This window comes from Drosophila mojavensis, unplaced genomic scaffold (assembly GCF_018153725.1).
Source record: "Drosophila mojavensis isolate 15081-1352.22 unplaced genomic scaffold, ASM1815372v1 contig_36, whole genome shotgun sequence".
In the NCBI taxonomy this organism is placed as follows: Eukaryota; Metazoa; Arthropoda; class Insecta; order Diptera; family Drosophilidae; genus Drosophila; species Drosophila mojavensis.
This window is the reverse complement of record NW_025318858.1, coordinates 12,003,062-12,026,230: the sequence shown is the minus strand read 5'-3', so window position 1 is coordinate 12,026,230 and position 23,169 is coordinate 12,003,062. Positions and strand designations below refer to the sequence as shown.

Genomic DNA, 23,169 nt, shown 5'->3' with positions numbered 1-23,169 from the left:
AGTTTCGGTCGATTAGAGCCAAAAAAATGACATTTGCGACGTGGCGAAAACAAGTTGATTTCAGCCATCTAGTTAGCCATCGCCTAGAGAGAGAGTGAAATCTTGATGAGCAGGAAAAGTGTGCTCCCAAAACATGTGCTGCAACTTGTGTCCAAGAGATTTATCAGCACCAACGAACGTCATCATTATCGTTATCATTAACATTATCATTATCATCGGCGGCCGCATCATCGTTAAGAAAAGGCTGCGACAGTCTTTTGTCATTGGTATCAAAGTGGAGGAAGCTTACATGATAAATGAAATTTTTGCCACACTAAAACGTTGCTTTTGCTTAAGACCAAAAACTTTTGCTTTGTTGGCAGTTGGATGTGTGAGTGTGTGTGTGTGTGAGTGTGTTTATCATTATTGTAATTTCTGGCCGTAGGCATTTGGCCAAAACACGCACGTCTCTAACGCTCTGGGCCATTTGGCACACAGCCAAAACAGCAGCAGCAGCAGCAGCAGCAACAACAACAACAAACAGCATAATACAACATATGTGATTGATTGTAATTGAGGTTGGTAAAAGTTGTTGTGTCAATGTCAAAGTCGGGGTGCCAAAACAAAAATGAAAATGAGAAGAAAAAAAAAACAGAATCTGTGTAAAAAATTGTTCCACAATTCAGGAGAGCTGCTGTCACTTGTGAAAAACCAAAGAAGCGGCAAATTTTCTACAACAATTTTCCTACAAGCCAAATGAAAATGATGCAGCAAATTGTGAAATTGCTTGAAATGGGCATAACATGTTTGTCCATTTATCATTTCAAGTTGTTTGTAGATAAAAGAGGAATTCAATTGTTAAATGATTATAAATTGATAATATAAAACCAAGCGAAGTAGCTGCAGCTTGAGTTGCGAATTGTAATTCAATAATATAACAAAGACAGTTGCATGACTTTGGATTATTCGTAAAACATTTGATGTAATAATAATAGTAATAACAATAATAATAACAATAGTAATTAAAATAGAATACAGTTACTCAACTCTAGTTGCTTGCCAAGTTCTTGAAGCATATACATATATAACATAATCATAAATTCAAGCTCATTCACAGAAAAGCTTTTTGTCTAATTAACATAGAAACCTTTTCGACAATGACCATCAAAGCCAACTCTTAGCACTAGACAAGGCCAGAAAATGAAAAAAAAGCAAATTCAAACTTTTTAGTTGCCAGAAATTTCACTTGCGAAAGTTTTGAGCTACAATTAAAGCAAAGAGCTGACCAGGTTTATTTTTCTTTTGTCTTATATATATAACTTTTTTTTTTTTTTTCTTTTGGGTTTGGGCTATGGCGTAATGCTGAAAAGCAGAGAAGCTCGAAAGGCACATTAACACGTTTCAAATGACTTTAAATACGTTGCCAAATGATGGCAAGAAATATAAAACAGAAACTTGGGAAAGTTGGCATATCTGGAAATATGTCAGAGTGTCAACAGCGCACACAGACACAAATAATGAACGAAATAATCATAATCATAATGATAATAATATGAAGAAGAAATAGATGGAGGATGATGATGATGAAGAAGAAGAAGAAGCTGCAGGCTGTGCCCCCCATCGTTGTTGTTGTTGTTGTTGTTGTAATATTATCTGACTATGTATCTGGCACTACTCGCCATGATTGCCCAAGCGAACAAATAAAGGGGTGAACAACTCGGTCTCTGTGAGTTTTTGGCCTTATGCAATTGTCATTATTGTCGCAGTGTTGTTGCTTTTGCTTTATGAATATTAAACTTATATATATATATATTTATGTTCGTATATATATATACATTTTGTTATTGTCGCCCCGTTGAGCACAGCGTTTGAAGATGCTTTACTCAAGTGCTCTGTGTTTTGTTTGCTGTTGTTCACAAATTTCACTGCTCCTCTTGAAATGAAGTTGTATTTTTTTGTTGTCTACTGCTTCTTCTACTACAGCGATTTATTTTTCAATTAAATGCGCCAAAAGCGTAAATTTAATTAATTTAATTGTTGCTGCAAAAGAAATGTGGTTGAAAATTTCAACTTGGCCACGTTTTAAGGCCAAATTTGTTGTTAGCCAGAGTCAAGTTTATTTTTGTTATTTTTTGAAGCATTTTTAAGTTTTGTTAGACATTGTTGGCGAATACTTCAGGGAAATGAAGCTGTTTGTGCAAGTTGTGGAATTTTTACAATTATTTTAGGTATTTTATTTTAAATGAAAAAAAAAAAAAATTTTTTTTATAAGCTATTTAATGAAAAATTGCATTAAATTGAGATGTTTATTTCAATTTATATGATTTCTGAATTATTTAATAAAATAGGTATAATATAACGAGGGAAATACATCTTAAAAAAGTGAAGTTCTTATTGTAATTTTTTTTGCAATATTTAATTATTATACATAGATAAGCTAAATATTTCATTTAAATTTATGAGATTATTTTTTAGAACAAAAAAAAAAAAAAAAAAATATATATATATATATATATATATATATAGAAAATCGCATTTTATCCAGATATTTATTACATAATATAACTTATGAAAATATTTAAAAATATTAAAATTTTTACTACAACTTGCATAAAAGTCAGACATGTCTGCTGAATCTCTGCTTATCTGCGCCAGCATTTAAATGCATTTTGTACTCAATTGAAATTGATACAAATTTGAGTTGCATGCAATGAGCATTTAGCGAAATGAATATCACAGCTTAGTAAGAAAAGTAAAGAAACCTCAGACAGACGTTACAATAGTCAGTTATACAATTCGCAATACGCCCACAAGCGCTCATACAACTATGACTAATTGATGATGCTCAGCAGCTGTGCAAACAGTTAGAAAAAAACCAGAGACTAAAAAAGAATTCCTCACACGAGCGAAAGTATTTTATATGCCATTAATTTCCATAAAGCGTTCAGTTTTAACAGCTCCGATTACTCATATGTGTCTGTGTCAGTGTCTGGACAGAGTGACAGAGGGGCTAAGGGGCAAACTTAAAGCAGCGAGAGGCAAATAAAGTGAATCATCTATGAATTCAAACCGAATGAGAAGTGCACTGTAATGCCAACGCCCCGAAGCGCCAAATGACGCAAATTCATTCACCAAAAGTGTTTTGCTTCATAATAAAATGTGAATATATACATATATATGTATATATTTGTGTGTATATATATTTATGCACATGTGTTAATTTGTATAGTCGCTTTTTTAATTTTTTGGCAAATGAATGCAATTATAAATACAGCACGCGGCCAGCGAAATGATACGTGATTTGTATGCAAATTTGTGAAAAATGCACCCGATGGCTACCAAAGCGTGAAAATAGTGCATCTCATGGATGCAAATTGTAAATTGCAAATTGCGCTATCATGACATTGGTACAGAGTCTGTTTTTTTCTTTTGGTATTTAAACAAAAAAAATTAAAATACCTGCGGTTTGTTTTTATGGTATTTTCATTTTTTCGATATATAACAGTCTTTTTTTTTTTTTTTATATATATATATATGTTATTTTTTTATTTTTTATTTATTTATTTATTTATTTATTTTTTTTTTTTTTGCTGCGGTCTTGCTTGGCAGACGAGTGCATAAATTTTGTGTTTTATTGTTAATCCGGGCAATCGTAAAATGGATAACTAGACGTAGCCAGACTATGAAGCATGTTTTTTAAGCATATTCCGATTTGAATCAGTTGGCATTGTTTGAGCGTGCTTTTAACAGTTGTCGACCATAACAATCACATAACGCATCGCATCGCATTATATAACAGATTTATGACTGCGTTTTTATTGAATATGCATATTGATTGATGTTTGCAACTGGAGATTGTTGACTAGTGATCTTTTTGTATTATTTTGTTTATATATTATGTGATTTTCAAGCTGTGAAATATTTTAGAAATTGTTTTTTTTTCTGCTCCAAATTCATTTTGAATATGGAGCAGTTGTTATGTAAGCAAACTCGTTCGGGTTTACAAAACTTTTTATAGTACAACTGATCATTTTTAAAATATTTTTTATTATTCAAACCAATATTAAAAAAAAATTGTTTTCTTTAAATTTAATTTTGACGAACTTTTGAATAAAATGGAATTTTAAATGCTGCAAATAAAATTTGAAGATTTAAATATTCGATGGAACGTAGAACGAAACTAACAAACTTGACTATTTCATAGATCTAGCTCATTATGTATTGAGGAATTTATTCATCGCACGAGAATTTTCTGCTCTCAATCGCGTTGAATATTATGAAATAGTTTACAATTATATTCTGAATAAAAACTTGTTCTCTGAATATAAATTTGAATATTATACTGGAACTGATCTGTGTTTTAATAACCCAACCAACTGAGGAGGAAGGTTTAAACAGAACTAGTTCTTAAAATTAGAATTGGACTAGAAAAAAAGTTATATTTTAACTAAAAGAACTAGCTCATAATGCTATGAGAAATAATTTCAGCTCATTATTAAATTTGCTTGCTTCAACTAGTACATCTTCTTCTTCATCTTGCTTATGTACAACTGCTCTAATGCGCGCACTTGTGAATGTTTCAATTTGGAACTGGTTTCGAGAAGCAGTTCCACAATATATTAGCAGAAAACTGTCCACACATATCATGTTTGGTCTGCTGGTACCAAAAAAAAAAAAACTCTTCGCAGAGTAGTACTGGGTATATCCAATCCAATTAGTTGCTTTCACATTTCAGCCGTTAACTGGCAAGCTGTCAGCACTTCTTGTGCCGCTTTTAGCTCCGCACTCAATTGTCATTTCAATGGGCCACTAAAAGTGTCATTCTTCATTTAAGAGCTAGATAATTTCTATGCTAGCCTAGGCACTTGCGAAATCATATTCAACATTGGGTAACAATTTCTGTCATATTTTTTTCGTATACCGAAAAAATTGTTGAAAAACTGACATTTGACATTTTAAGTAAAGTGCTTGAGGCTGCTGCGCGCGCTGCAATCGCTCAAAGGCGAAAACCATTTAAAAGTTTTGTCATTGAGTAGAAAATTGTGAGGAGAACAAAACGCAGCGTCAACTTGATGATGTTATGAAAGTGAAGACGACTTTGAGATTTTCCAGCTAATTTAGCAGTTGTGCGTAGCAATGGAAAGTTGAAAGTAATTGGAACGAGTTTGCTTGACGGTGGCGATACGCTGTAAGTGCGTAAAGATGAAGCCTAAAGACTTTCCAGTGAATGATTTTTTTTGGCTGTTTATCAAATATTGTAGAAATATGGAATTTGGATTTTACTGATCCGAAGCAGTTTTTCAGCTTGTGAGTATATGAGCATGCTCGACTTCAGATACGCTGTAAACAGCTCTGGGAAATATATATAAGTGGAAGAGCTTTTAAAACTCAGTGCCTAAGATTTTCTTTTTAAGATTTGTGTGCTTTGAGCATTACGTGTGATAGGCTAGGAGATACTCTGTAAATTGCATTCCTACTTGAATGATATCAGATATGTACAATTTAGACAGGCAATGTGGATTCGATTCGATTCGAATGGGTGTATCTACGGTTTGAAGTGAGATAAAGCCAGAAGTTTCTTCAATTTTAAGTCTTATAAAGACATATATCTCTCATTCAGGCATATTACATTTTCTTACATTTTGCTACTATTGATTGTGCCCGACTAACAGATACTCCGTAATGCCATTTAGGCATTCAACGTGTGTGAGTATATAATAACTGTCCTCTGCCCGTTAAGCCAATTGCCTCGGCTACACAACACCCACAGTCAATGTTTAGCGAAGTATTTAAAAGCTGGCATTGGTCACGCAGCGTAGCTGCCAATGCGTGAATGCGCCCCAGAGCAATTTAAGTCTATTGTTCTTTTTGGCCCATTAAAAGTGGCCTCAACTGCAGAGCCTGTCCAACAACAAGCCCCACTAATGAGCGCCATGGCATGCATAATGCATGACAGTCGGCCATCCGCCCACAGCCACCCACTTGACAGTAACATAATAGTGGCTGTCAAGTGCAGTGCATGAGTGTAAGAGATACTAAAAGATACTAAGATACTTCCTTGTCAGAGAGCTCTTTGGGCCACACTCGAGTGCGCACACTAAACTTAATGACAATATCAAATTACACACAGACAGAGAGCGAGAGAGAGAGAGAGAGAGAGAAAGAGGGAGGCAGACAGATATACAAACAGTCGGACATTCACGACAATTTGCATGACACACTTTGCTTGCCCGGCCGGCCACATCTGTCTGTCATGGTGGGAGTCGATGGGTGTGGCAGTGCCTTAAATCCTCGACTGTTGTCCACACGTTCGACTCACATCTAAAGTCGGTTTGCAGTTGGCAGTTTGTCAATGAGTCGTTAGCAATGCGGGCCAGTGTCCACAATTTAATGCAATTTTCACTGAACAATTTCTAAAAGCCCCAGCGAGACTGAAAATGAAAGTAATTTTTGCACAAGCCACGCAGCGTCTTCTGCTTTTTGTAAACACACACACACATACAGCGTAAAATCGTGAGGCCATAAACAAAACTCAATGCAAGTTGTTGAGAGAAACATGTGAAAGTCGATGAACGCTCGACCTGGCGGTTTGATGCTTTGGCATTTACCTGACGGGGGCATCTGTGATCCAAAGTGTGGAGTTGTGTCTAATGATATTCTCTAAATAAGGTACACGTTGTTTAGTTGATTATTGGTCTTGGAAATTATGTGCTTGGAGCGTGATGAGATAGGTTTAAAAAACAAAACGAAAAACATTTGTTTGCATATGGTAAAAAAAAAAAGTTTTAAAAAACTAATTTTAATTGAGAAGTTGCCCATATTAATGAGTTAATATTTATTATATAATTAATTATATAATTATTAAAAGAAACATTTCTTGACAAATAAATCAAATGGTATATATAGCTGTCGTTGGTTGGCTCAGAATTTCGAACAGTTGCTAAAAAACATGTAAGAAAGCTCTAGTCGAGACTGCTCGACTACGAAATACGCCTTTTACAAATTTTAAACATTTTCTAAGTGTTATCTATACGATATAGATAATAAAACTTGATTGTTATTACCCTTTCTCTTTTGCTACTGATTTTGCTAAAGATTTTGCTAAAGATTTTTAACGACGTTTCTTAGGAAACACAAACACGTAACTTCTGATAATATTAATAACACAGAAAGAAATTTTAAAAACCTCTTTTACACAATTTCGAATACTTTATCATATTAAAATGTGCTTTTATTTTCGCAGCACTTTTAAACTTTTTAACTTAACTTAACATAAAAGCTCCTTCATTTTAATCTGCCATCATTAGCCAAACTAGTTTTTTATATCTCATTTAAAGACTTGTAAAGATTCCTTAAGCATAATCGCTTTCTTTACTGCATTAATTCATATACAATCTCAGTTTTTTCATTAGCTCTGCTACAATTATGATTTTATATAACACCGTGGAGTCAAGGTACGCTGTCTTTGATCTATTATTGTGTATATTGTTATTAGCTCTGCTCTCATTTCCCGCACTTGGTATTTATTCATGGTCTTCCTTTCTCTTTTGCTCCATGCTGGTTAATTGATTAACTCCCACACACGCATACACACACACACACATAACATGGTCTCACCACAATTGTTTGTATATATTCGCTGTTGCCTTCCCCATTCTGGCAAACTGTGTGAGTGCATCTCTTATATGGTGCCTTTGCATGCCTTGTTAATAACTTCCTGCATACTTGGGCTCAGCCCAACTAATTAATCAAATAATCAAAAAACACAACGGTAAGAGCCATTCACGCGATACCTTTTCGAGGCGACTCACTTGTGAACCCACCGATAGCGGCTAAAGTGCTTCCTTATTATTACTCATAGCGATTGATCGATCGATAAGGAGAACCATAAACAATTTCAAATTTGTCAGCTCAGAATAATATATACATATAAATATAAAATATATTTTAAAATATATATATAATGCAAACTTACGATCAACAAAAGTCAAGTCAAAAGCTTTATGCGCACTTACCTGGAAAGAGAAAACAAAATTAAATATGATTAAGTAAAACTGACAACTTAAGTTGTATTCAAATATTGGAATAGCATGAAAAGTAGATATAGGAAAAAGTATGAAATTAAATTGACTTCCCGATTGCCAGAACCAACACCCACCTCATAACGTAAGATATAGATACCGTATAAATTATATATATGGATATGTCCAGTTGGACAATTAATTAAGTGTGAACAAAATGGCAAAATATAGGAGGCGCCTATAAATGACACATACAAAGACACACAGACAGACAGATATGTATATATTATATATGTATATATTACAAATAGAGGCCGGCGAACTTTGAAGGTCTTAATTGGGATGCAGTATTTCCGTCTGGGTTCATTTCATATGTAAGCTGTTATTAGCATTATCATAAAATTATCTGTCGATTACATATATGTACGTAAATATGACGACTTTCATCTCTTTAGTTTGGGCTGTGATGTCCGTGTGATCTTTTCTCCACTGACAACTGCTGTTGGGGCCTGCAACGCATTGACCCTGACTGAGTGTTGGGGTCGTCGCCGACTGAGCGAGCTGGCGAGCACAGAGCGTGGCATTGTCTGCGTTTCAGTGGCGTCTGTAAATTGTCAGCTAATTGCAGACGATATGAAGTTGTGGGCATTATATTGATGGTACGCTTGAAAGGCGGAAATTGATAGATGCCCAGAGACTCGCTCCATAGAGTTAAATATACAATAAACATATGTATGTATCTATATTTTCAGTTTTCAGCCCACGCCTAGCACCATAAAATACCAAAGTAATACCTATTGACAGATCTACATTTAAATTGTCACCTAAACGAAAAACTTGAATTCCTTTTCGATTCGTTTCGTGTGCCTGACCAAATTTGGATACTCGTTCTATATAAGGTTAAATATTTTTAGTGGCGTTGCGCGTGGCCAAAACTTGAGATCAACTGAAAATTTGCTTCATGTTTTGGTCATGTTGTTGACTTTGAATTCGTTTCGTACGTTTTAAGATATTACGCTATGCTACTAGATCTTATCTGTCAGCAGCTGCCTTATCTTATCTATGTTACTAGATTGCAACACAGTTTTCTTGAGTTTGGTGTAAAATGTGTGTTAATTACGTCAGCAAAAGAAATAATTTTCATTATGCAATTAAACGCTTTTGGGACAGCTGTGGGCGGGTCAACCGGCAAACAATTAGCGTGTTTGCAGCAAGTGGGAGTTGAGGCCAGTTGCCAGTTGGCAGTTATGTAAACTCTTAAGTGATTAAGGTCAGACTGTTAATTAGAAGACCAATAAATGGAACTGGGTGAGCTTCGGTTAAGAGTTTAAGGTGTTATATGTACACACATGATATAGAGCGGTTACTTTGAAGTGCAATTGCCGTAGATTCTAGCGAAGGGCGTGACTTTGCAGAGAACGTATAATGCATGAGGGAAATCTATTAAATGGACAAGAATGCTTTATTATTAGAGCAGATGAAAATTATGATGGAGTTACTCCATTGCTGAATTTCTAAATAGTTTTTAATGAGCAGCCTAAATGACGGGATGCTCGTCTAGAATTTCTTGGCGAATATATAATAAATAATAATAATACTATAAAATATTATTATTAAAATATTTTAAAAATCAAAATAAATATTTGAAAAATCTAAAAAATTTAAATTTATAAAAAAAAAAAAAAATAATAATAATGAAAAAGAAACTAATGTTGAAAATAATTAATAAAAATGAAAAAGTAAATAATGTACAAAACATAAATAAATAAAATAAAAAATAAAACATATTAAAAATAAATAATTAATAAAATATCACATAAATATATATATTTAAACAAATAAATGATATTAATATTCCAAATAATACACAATTACAAAAACATTTTAAAACAACCTTTCACAGAATTAAAGACTGAAAATATTCGAAAAGATAATACAAATATTAAAAGTAAAAATAAAAAAGTAAAAAGTCGTTTCAAAAAGGCAAAGAGAATAAAATATGAAACATTTATTTTATTTACTTCATTTATTTAATTATTTGAAAAATTTGAAAAAAAGAAAGAAAAAAATTATATTAAATATTATATATATATATATATATATATATATATATATATATATATATATATATATAGTTTAAATATATATATATATATAATATATAATATATTAACCAATCAGAATTATTACTCGAAATTGAATTTTACAACTCTTGAATCTACGAATTTTACGCCACGTTAAAACTTTCCAACTGACGCTGACGATTTCAGATTCTTTTAGCTTGTTTTTTTTTCAATTTTAATTAAATACTGACAATATTGGCAACATGTGGCTGGCCACATTTCAATGCATGTTTGCCCAACAACAATTAACAATTGACAGACATTGAAATAAACGGAGTTAAGAGATTAAAAAAGTGAAAAAAAAAGAAAATAAAAATAACGCAGAGAAAAGAATTAATATTTGGATGGTACACTGTGGACTTGATATTTGGCATTGCAACTGTTCCATGTGGAACGAAAGGCAAACAATCGGACAGAGATCTGCCACAAACAGAGCATGGCAAATGCCAAGCGAAAAAACTGAAAACTGATGCCGAGCTGACATTTTCCTAAAGGAACAATTGCCCACGGCATTGCAAAAAGTGCGAGAGAAGAAGAGAGAAACAACAGCTAGTGGAAATGCAGAGGCTCGGCGGTGAGCCCATTGTTTGGCCTAGAGCAACAGCTGCCAGCCAGGCCAATGCCTGAGTCCCTGGGCAGTCTTTGTCCTATAAACATTTTGGTGCTGTTTAAATTTAACTTCCGCTCTGGTTATATTCTCCTTCACTTGATTTTAGTGCTGATTTATATTGTATGGCTCGGAATGGCACAGCCTGCAGCCATATATTGAATATCAAATATGATTTTTTTTAAGACGTAACCAGCAACGCACACAAAACTGAAGAAAAATTGCCATGAATTGAATTTTATGTCGCAGCAGCAGCTTAGGCCCTGATTCTGATTCTGTTCCTGACTTTGACTCTTGGTGGCCTTGCTGTCTCTCTCTCTCTCTCTCTCTCTCTCTCTCTCTCTCTATCCCTGCCTCTGTCTTACTCATGCTCTTTATCTTTTTCACTTTTTTACTGCACTTTACTTGGCGTAACAATAAATTGCCTTTTGTATATACATAGATTCTGCGGCTGCATTATGTATGACTACCATGAGATAAACGAGTGTATATATATATATTTATATATATCTATACATACATATATATTCTCTTTGTGGCTTTGCCATTTATGTTATTAATGCGGCGCATACCTTGCGGCTGGCTTTTGTCTGGCCCAGGAACCTGTTTGCCCAGGAGGCATTGCTGCCTATTCTGCGTGTGTGTGTGTGTGCGTGTGTTTTTTTTTTTATATATCTGATGCCCTTTCAGTGGATAATATTATATAGCCAAGTGATACGTGACGTAGCGTAAATGCTAGATATATATTTGTAGTTTAATATAGAACATTCGATAGAGTACATTCTTAAAAAAAAAAAAAAAAAAAAAAAAAAAAAATTGTGGTGGCACTTCACTAATATTTCTCAATATTTCAATATTTCTGGTAAATTATACCTTCAATACCTATAATTTTATATTGCATTCTACTTAAAAATGTAAAAAGATTTTAGTAATTCTATTTCTATTTATTCGATTTCCTTCAGATAAATACATGCATAAATATTCCACATGTAGAACCTGTTACTAGACAGAAGACGGCTATGTAAGTTTTAACAATATAAAGTTTTTAATATAATATATATAGAATGAATTATTAAATTACTTCTAGGTTAATAATCTAGTCAAAAGTTAAAAAAATAATTATTAATTAATAACAATTTTTAGCTGAAAAAAAGGATCTACAAAAATTCTGGCCTGGCAGCGTATCTAATATTCGTGAAGACAACTCATTTACATTTATAAATTTTGTATACGCTTGAGAATCAAAGTTGATAGCCAAATATATAGGTATAAAATATTCATTGTTGATTGATATCGCCTAGGCATTTTGATGTAAGCAAAACGCGTGCAACGCAAAATTTCATTAAAATATTTTAGCAGCTGCCCATATAAATATTTAACAGATTTTATAATTAATAGCTTTATAAAGGCTTTTAATACATTGTAAAGAAGAATATGTATAAAGCTCAGTCTTTTGGTTAAGGAGCGAGACAGAGAGAGAGACCAATCAATGAGGTCTATCTGCTGCCGTTAAATGGGCTTTGTCTAGGTCGACGGCTAGCGGCTTTTAGCTTTTAATTGATATTCTTTTGATGTGCCTTTTAGTGTTCTTCTTTGTCGCAGAAGGCTTCATATATTCTTTTGTTATTGATAAATGTGGGCAGCCACAATGCAGAGTCTAATCTGTGCGATGCTAAAGAAATGTTAATTGTTAACATTTTCTCAACCGAATGTAATTGATTGTTTTCAATTTGTATTTTAACTGAGGGAAAATGCATTTAGATATAGTTTTTCCTATACGGGCATACTTTTGAACTAACTGTATATATTTAAATTCGATTGCCATTCGCTCGCATATCATTTGCTAACCATAAACTCATTAAAACAGTAGCCAATTGGCAACGACCGCTCTCTAGCCACTTTGCACCGTGAAAAATCGAGTGCAGTTTGCATTATTTTTGCTCGCATATCTGATTTCGTTTCGACTGTCCAATAAAGTGAAGTCTATGAGCGCAGAGGTTCCTCTACTACTACCTCACATTTTCAGGCTGAGCTGAGCTCGTCAGCATTATTTCAAAATGAAATTGAAAATTATAGTGTGCGATCAGTTGGTACTTTTTTTTTCTTCAGCTGCTGATGCTCATTATGTGTGAAGCGGGCTAGGTAGGTATACGCATACATACAGACGTAGATAGGTGTAGCTTTATAGCTTACAATTGTAAACCGGTTCAGCGTTTGGCTGCGCATGCGCCGGAAAACCTGTCCGGCGATTCGCTCTGCCCGCAAGACAATACGGTGGTAGAGCACAGCGGCGCACAACAACAGCCTCAACGGCGCATCAATTATGTTAATGAAGCTTTAAATGTGTCTTGATATTGAAAAACTTACTGCTACAGGTTTTTCACAAAAAAAGCAGAAGAAGAAGAAGAAGAAGAGTATATACATTATGAAGAAAAACGTTGGTCGGTTGCAGCAGAGCCGGTTTTTCAAATGAGAAATGTCAATCGCGACATTATATAAAAATGAAAAAAAAAAAAGAGTCTAAAGAGCAATTTGCATTTGGCGACCTTTCACACACACACACACACACACACACACACACACACACACAAAATATAACATTTGAATAGCTTCCACACCTTCGCACCGTGTCACATTCAGTTTTTATTTTTCAGTTTTTCAGTTTTCATTTGTAACTTGGCTAACGAGCTTTTGTTTTGTATTTTAGCAACGGGAACGGCTCTGAGCTGCCTCTGACCCTGAGCTGATTCAGCCAATAGTTTATGGCCAACACGTAGCTGACTTACATGCACATGCATGTGCGCCATATTTCTTCTGACTGGCATTTTAAGTCGGCCTAAATGAGCGTATTTGTAAGGATTTATCCCTAATCATGCCTGCGGCACACACAATTTTTTTTTCCCCTCTTTCAATGTCATATAGAATGTTCACGCTACATAGCTTTTATTGAGTATTTCAAGATGCATTCGGCATATGGTAAAGGCATTTGCCTAGCTTGGCTTTCATTTTACTGTGAACCTCTTGAAAATGGGAATTCAGAGTATACGATTATTTTGTTGAAGAGTATGTAACAAGCTAATGCTGGCTTTTGCTGACTTCTGGAATTATATATATATATATACATATATTTTGTCTAAGAATCAATAATTTCTGTCTGTGTATTTGGTTCTATATGTGAACTCGTTGTTCTAGTAATTTTATATTCACACGCGCACAGAAATTCTGTTGCATTTCATCAATAACTTTTTTTCATTTCCATGAAATCCATTAAATACTTTATTAAGTCACTTGTATATACTTTGCATATTATATTCTGAGAAACTGATTCACTAAATTTGGCATATAGATAAGCTGGACAGAAAAAGATAGAGATAGGCAAATTATAAGCATTCTGGAATAATTACCCTGCACAATGGGCTAGGTATTCTTTAGTAAAGTACTGTAGACATTCATTAATATATATTTTATAGTTATTATATTCCCGACTATATCACTTGTCTTATATTTTAGTCAAGCACTCTCGAGATTGATTTATATTTTCGACTATATCACTATTATATCACTATTATCACTATTTCAAATTCAGAAAGCCTTACCAAACTCTCATTAAAATGTTCATAAGCAAACGTTTAAAATTTTAATTATATTAAATATATTAATGATAAGTATAAATTTTTATTACCAAATTGTCTTAAGAATAATTATCAAAATTCACTTGCATTATTTTCAAGTCAATCATAGAGGATTTTAAGTCAGAAAGCCTTACCAAACTCTCATTAAAAATTTAATAAACAAATATTTAAAATTTTAATTATAATTACTATATTACAATAACTAATAATTTTGCCAAAATGTCTTGAGAATAGCTATTAATTATTTACGCTCTGGTATTTCAAGTATTTATTTATCTAACACAAAGCTCAGCATGCCTCGTTAACATAAGTTGCTTTTGGGGGCACAGACTCAACCGCGAGTTCGCCTTGGGGCTGGCATTCGGTTGCAATGAGGTTTATGTTTACGATTATGATTATTAAAAGCATTTTTCTTATGCATTGCATTTAATGCAACGCTGAGCTTTGGCAGCGCTTGACTGTGCTGAGATTGTGATGCAAATAGTTGGTTATAAAAATGGGGTTGGTGGAATGCGTGGGTGGAAAATAGTTGCAGGGTTGTTGAAGGGTGGCTTAAACTATGGCAAGGGCAAAGTTGCGTGATATTTGCGATAATAAAGCCAGGCAAAAAAATAAAAATAAAACCATGACGCTATAGAAAAAACTCAAATAAGCGAAGTTCATACCGAAAACCATAAGACAAAATATACATAAAATATTTTTTTAATTATTGAGAAATATTCGTGAAAAAAAAAAGAATTTTTAATATATTTTTGAAATATAAATAAAAATATTCGAGGAAAATAGTTTCGACTACAAAATATATAAATAAATATTTGGTAAAAATAATTCCCATAGCAACCTTAAAGATAACCGAAACCAATATCTATCATCTATGTATATAGTATAGCCATAACCATGCCAAAGAAAACTATGTAGTTAACTATAGATCTTTTTGCATATGTATATAGCGTACCATATCGGGCCTGAAGTACACCTGTTGCGTATACATGGAACTTTTCAGTGAGGACGTCTTATCCGGGAATAATATGCATTTCCCTGGCATAGTTCCTCTGCCTGTGCCTGTGCCTGTGCCTGTGTCACCATTAATTGTTATAGTTGCTGTGCCTATTTGTGTTGGTTTTGTTGTTGTTGTTGTTGTTGCTTTTGTAATGTTGTTTGCTGTCAGGTGATGATGGCCAACGCCCACATCTGTTTTCTGTGCTGTCAAACTGCTCGTCGAGTTGACTTTGGAGGCGTGCGATAGGCGTTTCATATGCGTCCACATCTGATGCCATGGCGCCGCATCTTTCTATAGTTTTTATTTGTATTTATTTTGTTTATTTGTGGGGTGTTTGTTGGCCACACACAAGACGTAGAGTGGTTTGTTCGTATATGTATAGTTTAGTGTAATGAGTCGGTTGAATTGAGAGTGTACGAAAAAAATAGAAATAAATACAATTTTATTTTAATTGAATGCGGCCAATTATTGAGTTTTCAAAACAATAATGTTTTGGGGTATTTTTAATTTTTAATTTTTAATTAAAATTAACATAAGATTTTTCTGATTATCTAATAGTTTTTGGAGTAGTTTGATATAATATGTCGCATAAGTAGTTTTCAAATTTGTTGTAAATTTGAAAACAATATATTCTGTGTAGCTTAAAATAGATTTGGCGTAGTTAAACTTACATTTTTTATATATTTAATAAGAATCTGTTAATTTCCTGTTAACTCATGATCTTTGAACTGTTTAAATATATACTATAGTATATTACTATATACTATAAATATTTTTTATTAGCTGTATACTTATAGTCAGGCTAGTGAACCCCGAGCACGATTCAACTACTCGCACTTAGCACATGGCACGCACTTAACACCCTAACACATAGAAGCTTTAAGCACACACACACACCCCCAAGGTACAGCCCCCATTTCTCAGATATTATGATGTCATGCAGTTAGGCTGTTAACAATTCACTATCCACCCAACCAAAGCCAACAGCGTGAGCAATTTAAATTTCATACGCGTATAGTACAATTTGTATACTCGCTCACGCAGTTGAAAGAGATAGTATATTGGCTTTATACAATGTTCGTCTTGCTGAAGGTCTTCCATATAAAGATATTATTTCCTATTTTTAAGGTATAAACACAAGTAATTCCTTGTTTAAATATTGATATTAATATTCCTCTTCTTTTTTTTTAATGTGAGTGAGTATTATCCAGTCGGTATGACCCGACTGCAACATTTTGCTTGTTTTACTTAGTACGTACGCTTATGGGGGCAGCATGATGTCAACTTTATAGACTGGCTATTATGGAGGTTTGTTTTTAGTATTATTATTTTTATTTCTTTTTTTTTTTTTTGTTTCGGTTTGAGATAACGATAGACGCCGGCCCCTTGATAAGGCAAATATTTTGGTGTAATTTCTCGAGCAATTCGCTTGACTAACTTGATTTACTGGAATATTTATGACAATTTGTTGAGGTAGTCATTCTATTTTTGTAATTAATATGGAATCTCTTAAAGAATGAGGTAAACGATGGTGAATCATTGTGGATTGAAGGCTAACAAGATGAGGTAGCTTGGGTATGTGAAGAGTTGAAATTAATTTTTTTTGTGTATTTGATTGCAAGTGTTCATTAATTATCCATTCGCGAGAGAGATTTTTAAATATTTAGCTTTTAAATAGTCTACAATAATTTAATGTTGATTAACAAATTATTGGACTCCCATTTTGCTGAATAATATTTAGTTTTCAAATTATAAAAATTAATATTTTATATAATTTCTTTGAAAAGTTTATCTATTTTATTTTTATTTTCTATTAAATTATAATTTAAACGGATTTATTTAGTTTAAATGTTTTTCTATTTTCTAATATTATTTTAAAAATATTTTTTAATTATGAAAAACTGTAATTTTTCATAGTATATTTTAATAATTTAAGTAATTTTTCAAAGTATATTTATACTTAAATTATTTCACATACAAGCAAATATCTTAAAAATATTTTAGTCTTTTTTTTATTGAATTTATACATTTTATAGCTTAAAATATTTTATTTCATATATAAAATTATTTCATATCCAAGTTTCATATAATTATTTTTACAAGCTGCTAAAAAAAAAAAACTGTATATATTTACACATATTTCCCGTTTAAATAAAACAGCTAAGCTCAATTAGCCTGTTATGACAAGCAAACACACAAATACACATATACTATATAAACACGCATATGTGCACCTAGTGCACGGTAGCTGTGGCCAAGGCTAAGCGCATAGCACATGCATCTGTTTTACACAATGGGCGCCCCTCGCATCGTAATATTCATAGCTCATATTCAGCAAAACCCCAAACCCCAATGCGGTCAGCAATGCATTTAAAAGTCATGAGTCGGTTGAATTGAGAGTGTACGAAAAAAATAGAAATAAATACAATTTTATTTTAATTGAATGCGGCCAATTATTGAGTTTTCAAAACAATAATGTTTTGGGGTATTTTTAATTTTTAATTTTTAATTAAAATTAACATAAGATTTTTCTGATTATCTAATAGTTTTTGGAGTAGTTTGATATAATATGTCGCATAAGTAGTTTTCAAATTTGTTGTAAATTTGAAAACAATATATTCTGTGTAGCTTAAAATAGATTTGGCGTAGTTAAACTTACATTTTTTATATATTTAATAAGAATCTGTTAATTTCCTGTTAACTCATGATCTTTGAACTGTTTAAATATATACTATAGTATATTACTATATACTATAAATATTTTTTATTAGCTGTATACTTATAGTCAGGCTAGTGAACCCCGAGCACGATTCAACTACTCGCACTTAGCACATGGCACGCACTTAACACCCTAACACATAGAAGCTTTAAGCACACACACACACCCCCAAGGTACAGCCCCCATTTCTCAGATATTATGATGTCATGCAGTTAGGCTGTTAACAATTCACTATCCACCCAACCAAAGCCAACAGCGTGAGCAATTTAAATTTCATACGCGTATAGTACAATTTGTATACTCGCTCACGCAGTTGAAAGAGATAGTATATTGGCTTTATACAATGTTCGTCTTGCTGAAGGTCTTCCATATAAAGATATTATTTCCTATTTTTAAGGTATAAACACAAGTAATTCCTTGTTTAAATATTGATATTAATATTCCTCTTCTTTTTTTTTAATGTGAGTGAGTATTATCCAGTCGGTATGACCCGACTGCAACATTTTGCTTGTTTTACTTAGTACGTACGCTTATGGGGGCAGCATGATGTCAACTTTATAGACTGGCTATTATGGAGGTTTGTTTTTAGTATTATTATTTTTATTTCTTTTTTTTTTTTTGTTTCGGTTTGAGATAACGATAGACGCCGGCCCCTTGATAAGGCAAATATTTTGGTGTAATTTCTCGAGCAATTCGCTTGACTAACTTGATTTACTGGAATATTTATGACAATTTGTTGAGGTAGTCATTCTATTTTTGTAATTAATATGGAATCTCTTAAAGAATGAGGTAAACGATGGTGAATCATTGTGGATTGAAGGCTAACAAGATGAGGTAGCTTGGGTATGTGAAGAGTTGAAATTAATTTTTTTTGTGTATTTGATTGCAAGTGTTCATTAATTATCCATTCATGAGAGAGATTTTTAAATATTTAGCTTTTAAATAGTCTACAATAATTTAATGTTGATTAACAAATTATTGGACTCCCATTTTGCTGAATAATATTTAGTTTTCAAATTATAAAAATTAATATTTTATATAATTTCTTTGAAAAGTTTATCTATTTTATTTTTATTTTCTATTAAATTATAATTTAAACGGATTTATTTAGTTTAAATGTTTTTCTATTTTCTAATATTATTTTAAAAATATTTTTTAATTATGAAAAACTGTAATTTTTCATAGTATATTTTAATAATTTAAGTAATTTTTCAAAGTATATTTATACTTAAATTATTTCACATACAAGCAAATATCTTAAAAATATTTTAGTCTTTTTTTTATTGAATTTATACATTTTATAGCTTAAAATATTTTATTTCATATATAAAATTATTTCATATCCAAGTTTCATATAATTATTTTTACAAGCTGCTAAAAAAAAAAAACTGTATATATTTACACATATTTCCCGTTTAAATAAAACAGCTAAGCTCAATTAGCCTGTTATGACAAGCAAACACACAAATACACATATACTATATAAACACGCATATGTGCACCTAGTGCACGGTAGCTGTGGCCAAGGCTAAGCGCATAGCACATGCATCTGTTTTACACAATGGGCGCCCCTCGCATCGTAATATTCATAGCTCATATTCAGCAAAACCCCAAACCCCAATGCGGTCAGCAATGCATTTAAAAGTCATGCCCTTGTCGCTAAATGAGTCTATGGCATTTTGGGGGTCTCAAAACGTCCAGAGAGAGAGAGAGAGAGAGAGAGAGAGAGAGAGAGAGAGAGAGAGAGAGAGAGAGAGAGAGACAGGAATAAATAGGTGAAAGAGTGAATGGGTAACATGGGTGTATGTTCCCCCTCGCTCTGCAGCAGCAACGCAACGCGCTAAACAAATGAAAATGATTTCCGTTCGTCATGCAAACAGTTGTGCAGTACGCCCCTCCCCTGCCCTCTGCCCACGCCCTTTAGCCAAAAAAAAAAAAAAAAAAAGGCAACACGCTGCCATTTGGCAAGTGCAGCAAACGGAAGCAATGAAAATGGGCACAACAATTGCCCCGACTGTGTTGGTGTGTGTGTGTGTGCTGTTGTTGTTGTTACCATGACCCACGTCGCCCTCCGCTTCAACAATTTGTGTATGTATTTTTTTTTCTTGATTCATAAACAATTCATTAAAACGGGAAATGGCAATTAATGCATGTATACGATATAACATTAAATTATATACAAGAGGTAACTGTTCTAAAGGGAATGACTAATAAATGCCCTGTAGGTTATATCAATAATGCGTGATTAGATAACAATAGCGAAAATTTGTTGATGGTAGTATTTCTTTGAGGATTTTACCTATAATCGGAGTAGCTACTGCAAATGAAAATGTAAAAATATTGTTTGGAATAGTTTTCTTTTTTCATTTTTATTTATTTTATTTTTATTTATTTAGTTTTTATTTATTTTATTTCTATTTGTTTTATTTTTATTTTTTATTTTATTTTATTTTCAGTAACAATTTTCCTCTTCAATATAAGAATAACTTTTAGCAGAAACTAGAGTCTAGGGTTTAATTATACACAAAATATCTGTCTGAAGGCCTTTGTCGCTCTGGCTTAAAACTTGTTATTTAGAATTAATTCTTTGTAGCAATAAATACATAACTAGTAATAAACAGATTATATTAAGAAACGAAAAAAAAAATACTATTTATTAATTTTTTTAATATTTATTGTTATCTTCATTTAAACATTTTTATCAATATTTAAAAATGATTTCATTTAATTTAATTTATATATGATTAAACTTTTTGATTTTTGCTTTCTGATTAATCTGATTTCTGTTATCTGCTTCATCTGCTGCTATATTATACCCTGTTTTAGTAATTATTAAATGGGTGTATGCATAAATACAGGGCATGCACAACATGTGGAGGAAGGAAGTTTGTCATGCAAGGCAGCTGAAAGAGGTCAGTTCCCAGTTCGCGTATTAAAGATATAAAATATGTTTTATTAAAGACGAACGCCGAGAGACAGGCCCCCCACAAAGCAAGCAGGTTGCTGTTTAGCTATAATGCGATGTGAATCAAATGCTAACCGAGTTACTCACGCATCCACTCACATCTCCCACACACACACACACACACACACAATGAATGCTGATTGCAATGCGAACTCATGTCTCAACTCTTCCTCTTGAGCAGCAGGTTGCCTTGATTTTACTTTAGTCTCGCGTCTTGTCTTCTTATTTATTTACTTTTTTTTTTTTCATGCCATGGCTCGTTTAACTCAAAATGCTGGAAGCTGAGACAGGGGCAGGAGGAGGCATGCATGCGCAAGTGCAGGGCGCTTAACTCAATTGCATGTTGTATGCAACAATTCGTTGCAGCTTCTCGCACTGCAACAACAAACTAGATACAAGCAACAACAACAACTGCAACGGCAACAGCAACAACATCTGCAGTTGGCATGCAACATGTTGATGTAATATGCTAATTTTGACGCTGTGCCATCCATTGTTTCGAGTATTTCCAAAGAAATTTGCTAATGTCGAAGCCGAAGTTAAAGCTGACTTGTTCAGTGAGAAAGACAAAGCAGAAGACAGTTTGAGCAGCACTTGAAAAACTTGAATAAATTTGGAAAGGTTGCTTGATATTGTGTTAAGATCAATAAAAATGCATAAGAAAGGCTTGGGTTGGAAAAGGGAGCGGAGTTACGAGAAAAAAAGAAAAAGTAAAAGACATGACTGTATGCATTAGATAATAAATATAATATTTATATAGTTTATATTATTAATATATAAATGTTATATATAATAAGTGTTCAAATTTTTTTTTTTCTTTTTTTTTTATATTTTTTTTTCTACAATTGCTGTAAACTCAGTTCCGAGCAAGTATCTCATCATACGAGTATCTTGCAGTATGTTGCCCATCCCTTTCTGTAATTTGTTGACCCCACGGTTTTATTGCTTTTTCTCTCTCTCACCCTCTCGCTCTCTCATTTACTTTTTGAGCCCTTTCACACTTTACTTAACGCACAAGTGTGTTGCTGCCCACACTCTTTATCAATTTCACCCAATTTACATGTTGCCATATTAAAATTAACACACTGCTCTACTTAGGCCCTGCTGCTGCCCACCAAATGCAATCTATCAAAGTGCATTAAAAATAAAAATTGGCCCCGAGCTACAGCTGGATGCACGTTTCACTTCGTTGCGGTGTTGGTTGGTTTTTTCTGTCTTTCTTTTTTTTTTTTTTTTTTTTTTTTTTTTTTTTAATGGGTCAAAGTCTGACCGAACCGCTTAATTGTGATATATCACTTTACTCCGAGAACATCAGCATTAAGATATATATAACATACACGCATATAGAAAAAAATATATGGGGCATACAGAAAACTTCAAAAGTTTTGCCGCAAATCTTGCAATGATATAAAAAACTTCAATTGATGTACATATAGGCATATATACATATATAAATGCAAAATATTGTTTCTTGAAATTGTTAATTTTTCGCAGATACCATTCATAACTGTACTATTTAGTAAATACAGTATAATCTCGATAATTCGAAATGGCAAGGGGATCCGTTTTTTGTTTGTTTATTTTTTTTTTCGATTTGCACAGACATTTCAATTATCGAGAATTATTGGGAACGAACTTCTTTCGAGGGGATAGAATTTTTTTTTTTCGATTTATCGCGATTTTCGATTCAGCGTGGTACGAATTATTGAGACTCGACTGTATATAAAAGTATATATAAGATATATGAGTGTTTTCTCAAGTTTTTAGGCTTGATATTTTTTGTTAACATATTGAATATATATGTATATTATTATTTAGTCTTATTTGAATATATATGATAAATGTAATTCAATTTTGAGACAATTGAAATCAAAATCAATATTATCTCAAATCACAGGCACTTGGGTTTCTGTATATGTTATATATGTTTTAGCTACAACATATTATGAGATCTGATTTGCTTATCGATGTTAACACTGCATCTCTTCTCATTTCAGCTTTAAAGGATTTGCTTTGTTTTTGTGCCAAGCACTTAACCCACATTTTCCACATAGTTTCCCTTGCAGTTGATATGCTCCAAGTGCCTCCCATCATTCTGTGCGCCACCCTCCCATTTCAATGAC

General features: G+C 32.8%; 1 protein-coding gene across 7 annotated transcripts in view; it reads right to left on the bottom strand.

Moving 5' to 3' along the window:
• LOC6576598 (AAC-rich mRNA clone AAC11 protein) overlaps positions 1–23,169 on the bottom strand; it is a 67,066-nt gene that overhangs the window by 34,056 nt on the left and 9,841 nt on the right. For 5 of the 7 annotated variants that reach the window (XM_044008572.1, XM_044008571.1, XM_015165267.3 and 2 more), the window contains exon 3: positions 15,318–15,653. The exons of the other annotated variants lie outside the window; for them this stretch is intronic. In XM_044008572.1, coding sequence (XP_043864507.1) covers positions 15,318–15,653 — 336 coding nt within the window. The remainder of the gene's footprint in view (positions 1–15,317; positions 15,654–23,169) is intronic. 7 annotated transcript variants of the gene reach the window in all.